The sequence below is a fragment of the Euleptes europaea genome, chromosome 2 (genome assembly GCF_029931775.1).
Source record: "Euleptes europaea isolate rEulEur1 chromosome 2, rEulEur1.hap1, whole genome shotgun sequence".
Classification (NCBI taxonomy): Eukaryota; Metazoa; Chordata; class Lepidosauria; order Squamata; family Sphaerodactylidae; genus Euleptes; species Euleptes europaea.
The window spans coordinates 106058008-106066514 of NC_079313.1; the positions used below are offsets into that span (position 1 = coordinate 106058008).

The 8507-nt window shown below is 43.3% G+C and overlaps 1 protein-coding gene across 1 annotated transcript; it reads right to left on the reverse strand.

The window, feature by feature from the left end:
* Positions 1-1238: 1238 nt before the first annotated feature.
* On the reverse strand, positions 1239-8005 carry PXMP4 (peroxisomal membrane protein 4). Its single transcript, XM_056845222.1, has 4 exons — positions 7876-8005; positions 6060-6122; positions 4451-4649; positions 1239-1502 (listed from the first exon to the last, which is right to left on the reverse strand). The coding sequence occupies exons 1-4, from the start codon at positions 7986-7988 to the stop codon at positions 1239-1241; spliced, it is 639 nt and encodes a 212-aa protein (XP_056701200.1). The 5' UTR covers positions 7989-8005.
* Between the last annotated feature and the right edge of the window lie 502 nt (positions 8006-8507).

Consider the following 8507-nt stretch of genomic DNA (forward strand, 5'->3'; position numbering starts at 1 on the left):
GAGCCACTGTCTGATGTCTTCATGCAATAAAAAAACTATTAATTACTTTCATAATCACAGATAATCTGATATTTCCTACTACTCCTATACTTCCTTTCACCTCATTAAAAATCCCTTTTGTCTAGTGCTTTTATCTGTTATGCACCTAGTATGTTTATCACCTAGTATGTTTATGTCCTATACTTAATAATAAAAGTTGATGACATGTTTAAAAGGAGCCATTGCTGTGCTGAAAACATCGCATTTTTAGGAAGACTTTTCTCTGTTGACTTAGTTTTTAAATGTTAAGATCTCTCCCCTTCTCAAATGCCCATTTACTAGTATTATGTTGTTATATCATAAAGGAAACAGATAAACCCAAGGATATTACAAAGATATTATCTTGAAAGATTTCTAAGCATGAGACTTGCACACAAATGTTCAGAACTTAAGCTTTAACATGCCTTGTAGAGAAATAACCAATTTCTTCTATGGTTGATAAAGGACATAGTCAAGGTACGACTGCACATAAATGCTTTTGGGGCATTAACCACATCATTGGGTATTTCAACATTATATAAAATATTTTCACTGCATCATATAAAATATTTCCACTATTTTCTTCCAGGATGTGTGAACTTTTTAAATAGAACTCAATTGCTGTGGAAAGGTTCAGCAAAAAGGAGTTCTGATCCCCTTGGTGAAGCTTTAATAGCGAAACGTGTAGAAGAAGAAGAGTTGGTTTTTATATGCCGACTTTCTCTGTCACTTAGGGAAGAATCAAACCGGCTTACAATCACCTTCCCTTCCCCTCCCCACAACAGACACCCTGTGAGGTAGGCAAGGCTGAGAGAGTATGACTAGCCCAAGGTCACCCAGCTGGCTGTAGAGGTTCTACATGACAATAAAGCTGTAACCAGTCACCTTGCATCTTTTTTCCTTTTCTGGTAAAACTGAACTTTTTAAGGTCAGTGAATTTACAGCTTGTTTTCCCACCCCAAAGAAATCCCACAGCTGTTAGTGTCAAAAAGTCCCTTTGCAGAAAATAGGGGCACTTCATAAGAAACTGCAAGATGACAGCTTGCAATATGAACTTTCTTAACATTTATCCCGTAAAGTCCACTAGATTACACAGAATATTTAGGCAGAGACACATGGAAAGATTTACACACAATGTTAACAACCGTACGTTTTTAGTCAAGTGTGTTCAGGAAAAAAAAAATTAAGCAGTGCTGCCGGAATGTGCCTTACTGCAAAGACTAATTGCTAGCAGGTCTTTTGTTATATACGAGAAAGTCAGAAACGTCATGCCAAACATTACTGTCGTCATAGAGGTAGGTCATGGAGGACTGCAGAGAGGGCTGTAGAGTGTGACGGTGATACTCAAAAAGCCACAGAACAATTCCCCAAACCATGGCAGCAAAGAGTGGGAAGGGGTCTTGCTTTGGCTCTGGGATGTAACCTTTCTCCACTGCCAGTCGCGACAGGCCAAACAGGATACGAGACAACAAGTACATGTTTATCTAAATGGAGGAAGACTGGAAGTCATATTAGGCAAGAAACATATACCAAAAGAACGATTATTTCAACCAGTCCTCAGCTTAAGAGGAGATCACTATGGGAGGAAGCCTAAACAAGTCTACTAAGACTATTCAGTCTACTCAGACTATCCCATGAGGCTTACACCAATGAAAGTTTTTAGGACTGAGGGGGGTGGTCCATCATAAACAGGATGATTTTGTACTCTTTCAACTGTACTGCTTGCATTTTAAGAGGGCTGAGCAACAGGCCCCATCTATTACAAAATATACTTCCTTCAGTAGTGATGTGAGCAACTTCCTCTCAATTGCTGCTTCACCATATTGACAGGAGAAGCAGTAGAAGTCAAGTTATGTCAGGAGTCCCCCAGTCTGTTTCTGGTTCCGCTCAACCCAAGCCCTTCTACATTTCCCCACCACCATTTTGCCCATTGGTGATAAGAATTTGTTGAGGAAGGGGCAGCTTGGTTTATGTACACTTTATTTCAGAAATCAGGATTTTAAGATTTCTGCTTTTCAATCTGTTCTCTATCCCCAACTAAGTCTCTTCTCACAGGTCCATGTATGTTATGCATTATGTTTAACTAAAAGGTGTAATTTTTTTAAAAAAAGGAGTGTTGCATTTTACAAATATTAGGTAGTATGTTTGGAAGGTGTAGTTTTCCTGCATTCCTGCCCATTTTATCAACTTTGATTAGTGAGCCAGATGCAGCCTTTCCTGGGCAAAAAAGATCTGGCCACAGTGGTGCATGACCTGGTTACGTATAGACTACAACAATGCACTCTACGTGGGGCTGCCCTTAACAAGGGCACTTCAACTGGTACGGAACACTGCAGCCACAATGTTAACTGCAGGGGGTCATAGGGACCATATCACTCCCGTCTTGGCCCATCTACACTGGCTCCCAGTTTGTTTCCGGGCAAAATTCAAGGTGCTGATCTTAATCTTCAAAGTCATATATAGTTTGGGACCAACATACCGGAAGGACCACCTAATGCCTTATGAACCCACCATACCATTAAAGTCATCTTTAGAGGTCCTACTTTGGGTGCCCCCTCCGCCTCAGATCAGGCATGTGCAACCCAGAAGACGGTCTTCTCGATCATGGCAACAAAGCACTGTAACTCCCTCCCCAGGGAAATTCACCTGCCCCCTTCTGTTGCTGTCTTCTGCCAATAGGTGAAGACTTTTTTGTTTCATTTCACGTTCCCTCAATGATCCCTCCTTCCTAACCAATATTTTTATGTTTTGTATGTATTTTAACATTTTGTACATATTTTAACTGTTTTTAACTGTTTTTAAAATTGTTTGACGTATGTTTGGGAAGGGGGTTGATCTTAATGGTTTTATAATGTAATTTTATCAGGTACATTTTAAATTATTAGCTGCCTGGCAGCCCTTGTAAGGACAGAATAGCAGGATACAAATTTTGTAAATGATAATAACAACTCCTGCAGTGCTTTGTGACTCCTTCAGGGATCAATCCCCGGTAGTGGGACCCACATGGAGGACAGCCACAAGTGTTGTGCAGGCTGGAGTGACGAGGGACGAGGAGTTGAAATTGCTCCTCCTTCCTGTTCTGCACGAGCAGCTTAGTGGAGAGGGCAATTTCATCCCCTCGTCCCTCCTTGCTGCAGCCCAACAACCATCATGGTTGTTCCCTTGCACAAATCCTGTGATCTTGGGAATGATCTCTCTGGGGGCCCGGAAGAAGCTACAACGATGGAGGGTGATGTGGAAAACCTGTGCACTGGCTGCAAACAGATGGTACAATACTTCCCACTGAGAGCAACTTGGGGACTCTCATCAAAAAGCAGAATTTGAATAGATTGTTGCTCTTCATTCTGCGTAAAACCTTCACTATAGGAGGGCTCTTCTTGCCATATCTATCAGATTCCATGAAATGTCACAAATCTCACTATCATCCACATCGCAAAGAAGTTTCTTTTTAAAATGTGAGCAATTTAGAAATTAGAGAGTATTCTCATTAATTCAAAAACACAAATTGGGGATGAACCAATAAAGTGAACGGGAAGGAAGACTGAAACCAACAGAAGAAATACTTCATACAGTTTCACTGGCCAATGATTGGTAAGGAATCAGTATTACAGTACTGGCTTAGTTGTATTTTATATTCACACCAAAGCTTAACATTCCAGTCTTTATTTGACTTTTAAATATTCTCAACTGATCTCATTGACTCATTAAATATTCTCAACTGATCTCAGTGCTATTCCTCATCATACCACCTTCTTTACAGCTGGCATTTCTACTGGTTGTACTAAGACAGAGGTCCCCAACGTGGTGCCTGTAGACGCCATGGCACCCACTGATACCTCTTCTGGCATCCACCAAGTGTTTTTAGGAAGTGAGTGGGTCTAGGTAGGGCTTTTGCACAGCAAAAGCTGATTGGCTGTGCAGATTTTTTTTAATGTTGCTTTGGCAGCAGCTGCCACTACAGCACAAGGATCTACACTGTGTTCCTGAAGTTAAACGATGGGAATCATTTTGTGGCTGGCTCCACCTTCTGTGGCAGCCATTTTGTTGCTGTGTCTACCGTGCCGTGTAAGAAGTCCAAATGTGCCTGCAGGCTCAAAAAGGTTGGGGACCCCTGTACTAAGATGAATCAGCACAGGGCTTATTGCATGAACCATAGAGAATGCGTGGGCTCCCTCACCTGTTTTAAGGAACACAGAGAGTGGCCGCAAAGAAGAGTCCAGAAAACTCTGTACTGTCATAATACTATTCTTTCCCCCTCATCATTCTCTGGAGCACCTCATTGAGTAGAAGTTACAGAAGAACTGGTCTGTAGCTAAGACTGGTGCTCCCAAGAGTTTTGCCTATACAGAAAACCAACAAAAGAGAACCACTATGGAGCAACAAGCATGACTGTCATTACTTTACATTCTCGCTGGCAGACTTTGTTGCTTACCTGACTGTTGATATTATTATTTTCTCCAAACACTAACCAGCCCCCAATACAGGCTGCAAGGAAAGAGTGAAATGGGATCTTCTTTCCCTGTATTCGGGATTGTAGGGCTCTCAGTCCCTTGTATGTGAATACAAAATATGCCAGGTTTCTAGAATGTGTGTACGTTGCCTGGCCAATTGCTTTCAATTTCTCCCTTAAGCTGAAGAAAGAAAATGAAAAAACAATTATTGCAGATAATACTCCCCCAAAAAACACGTTCATTCAAAAACTGATTGCCAAGTCACTGCCTATAATATACTTCAAGAAGTCATAGTGAGAATTCATATCTATCCATGCTCTGATTGCATTCAGATGCTGCCCCATGCTGTAGGTGGGGCTGTTCTGGAAGATGGGTCAGAAGGTTCAGCTAGTTCAAAATACAAAGGTAAGACAGCTAGCAGGTACAGTACAAGTTGTCTTCCACACAGGGGTAGGATTTTGTGATTTCCTCGTTGCTGGTGCCACTGCAGATGATGAAGAATTGGTTTTTATATGCCGACTTTCTCTACCATTTAAGGGAGACTCAAACCGGCTTACAATCACCTTCCCCTCCCCTCCTCAAGACAGACACACTGTGAGGTAGGTGGGGCTGAGAGAGCTCTAACAGAGCTGTGACTTGCCCAAGGTCACCCAGCTGGCTTTGTGTGTAGGAGTGGGGAAACAAATCCAGTTCACCAGATTAGCATCCGCTGCCCATGTGGAGGAGTGGGGACTCAAACCTGGTTCTCCAGATCAGACTCCACCGCTCCAAGCGCAAAGCTACAGAAGACAGGGAATATAAGAGCACATGTACTTTGCACAATCTAATCTAGGAAATCTATCTAAAACAAAGTGAGACCATAAGGACAACAAGGCTGTTTCTATATGAATGTTTGGTTCCATCTTGCCTTCCTTATTGCAGCACTACTTGCAGGAGCCTCCACATGATGTTGTCCTCTGTTCATCGATATTTCCCCCCCACTTTGCTGTGATCTTTCTCAAAACTAGTTTGCCATGATCTTTTTGGAAAGAGTGCAGTCAAAGCACCTTTGAACACTTTGCAGATGGGAAGATGTGCACTTTTGCAGGTCCTACTGACATTGGGCACCATCTTCCTTAGCTCAGCCCCCAGGCTGTACACCCCCCCCCCCAAAGAACTCTTTTCTGGCTTAACAAAAATCACTATAACAGTCTAGCAATCTATTTCAACAGTGCACTAGTTCCCAGCTTTCACTTTTAAAACAACAACATCATAAAGAGTCTCTAGCCCTTTTCATTGCAAAAGGGGGAAGGGACTGGTTGTACCTCCTTATAACCCAGCAATAAAGAGGGATAGAGCCTTTTTAAAAAATGAAATTGGGAACTAGTGGTGTTGTAATAGAATGTTAACGCAATCTAACTAGTACCTTTAAAAAACACATTTGCAGCAGTAATGAAAGCTTACACAGAAAATAGTCACTGTATAGAAGCAGCAGGTCTTAAATGCTGACATGGCTTTTTAAAGAAGGCTAGAGCTGGAACTTATGAAATTGCATGACTTTATAAAGCAGTGGTCTAAGTAGTTGAGAAAGAGAGGTGTCTAGAAATGTACCTTCCACTCTTGAACAGAAAAGTCATCACCAAAGCATGGGGGGCACGGATTTTTGCTCCATACCTGTCAAAGGAAAAGAAAGAAAAAATAAAACACATGCAAACAACTATATACAGAATTTTCTAAAGTCCCTTCTATCTTTTATTCCTGCTTTTGACTCATTTGCCTTATTAGCCATGAAGCAGCCTTCTGTGGACTGAAGCCTTTGGCTTATACAGCACAATACTGTCTCCAGGACTTTTTATTTATTTTCTTTATATCCCTTCCCTCCCTGGCAATGCCGGGCTCAGGGCAGCTCACAACATATTATCTCTCACCATCACATGTGGGGGTGGAACATACAGGTTATACAACCGAGCTGGTTTGCTCTGCATGCAACAGTCTCCATGGAGAAAACAAAGATGACTCGTGACAGCATCCCTTTAAAATGGATGGATTTTAGAGGAGTCATTTATTAAGGAGTATGCAGCAGAGTTCAGCAACCAATGCAACTTAAGGTATTAGAAATGAAACAGAGGCTTCATTTCTAAAAGCCCACAACTGATGCTGTTTTTTTCCTTTCATTTCTGGCTGCAAATTAGAATAGACTAGCCAAATGCATATTCTATGTCCCTATTCCCAAAACTCAGTTGAAGGAGGAACCATCCCTCTGAAACAGATCATGTTTGTTGGCATGCCTTTCAAAAGATCCATAAATTTAGTCAAGAGCAGTGCAGGTAGAGAACTTTAAAGGAACAGTAGCTGACAGTGGACGTGGTGGTGGTGGAAAGCCCCAGCTGACTTATGGCGACCCCATAAGGTTTTCAAGACAATAGACTTTCAGAGGTGGTTGGCCATTGCCTGCCTCTGCCCTGGGCTGAGAGAGTTCTGAGAGAACTGCGATTGGTCCTAGGTGACCCAGCTAGCTTCATGTGGAGGAATGAGGAATTGAACTTGGTTGTCCAGATTAGAGTCCCCCCACTCTTAACCACTACGCCACGGCGGCTCTCATAATAGTGGACATACCAGTTCTTTAAAGATGATGACACATCCCAGCTAGCTTTTGAACGGGCCAACTATTATAAATTAGTCAGCTGCTGCCAATAGAACAAGCTCAGCCTACTCCAACCTGCAGCAGAACACCCCTGCTTGCCAACACGGAAAAGAAGACACCTGACCCTCACTTTCCCTGGAAGAAACAGATCTGAGGACCCCTTGCCCCTAGCCCCTGTTTTACGGTACAATCCTAACCAGACTCAGTGGATTTAGAAGGGTGTTTATCAGGGCCGGATTTAAGTTTGATGAGGCCCCAAGCTACTGAAGGTAATGGGGCCCTTTATATGTCCAGCTGTCCTTTGTCAACAACAAATTGTCGCTGTTTTTGTGTGTTGAATACATGCTATATGGTAATTTATGGACCTAATAGGTATCTACAGCCAATTGCGCATAACAAAATATGTATTTTATCAAAGTAATTGCTGAACTGAAATACAATTAAGAAGAAGTATATTAATAGTGAAATAATTATTAAGATCAAAACACTGTTGCTGTGAGTAGGTTCCATTTGTTTTTTTTATCTTATATTTTGGAAATGTACATCCGGTTTTTTTTCCCTTTAAATTTTATTGGGGGGGGGCAAGAGAGTGGGGCCCTAAGCTATAGCTTGTTTAGCCTACACGTAAATCCGGCACTGGTGTTTATAGGACGGTTGGGCTGCAACGTGCGGGAAACCCAGCGAGCTCCATCCGCGCCCTGATGGCGACCAAGCCCCAAAACGGGGCGAGGGATAGGGTGGGAAAGCAGACACCCCCCGCCCACCCCTACAACCCCGGCTTACACCGCTCCGTTGCGGAAGCCCTTGACGACGGCCAGCGCAGCCTCGTATTTGCGCTGCTGCAACAAGGAGTTGACGGTGTAGAGCAGAGTCTTCAACATCGCTTCGGCGCCCATGGCGACACAGCGACGGTCTCCAATGCCGGCCGGCGGGGACGATTGGGCTCGAGCGCAGAATACGCGGGGCTGGCGCTGGAAGAAATCGCGTCCGTGTGGAAAGCGGCTCCCTGCGCAAGAGTTCCGCGCCCTGCACAAGAGTTCCGCCCCCGCTCGGGCGGAGGACGGGTCCCCACCCCCACCCCCACCCGCCACGCGCCAATAACAACACGGGCCTGTAATAAACCGTTGCTTCATTCCTCCCTCCCCAAAGGACAATCTGAGGACAAACGCGATGACCATCTCTCTCTCTTTGCATTCACACTGCAATTTGTATTTTTTTTTAAAAAAAAACCCAACTAAAAATGCTTGTGTGTTGCACATGGACTCTCCAGATGAGACTACACACTGTGTGTCCTATCTTTGACAGCAAGGCTGTCAAAGATAGGACATTTTGGAGGACTTTCATTCATTTTGGAGGACTTTCATGAGTCGGAAGCGACTTGACGGCACTTAACACACATGTGTGTTTTTAATCTG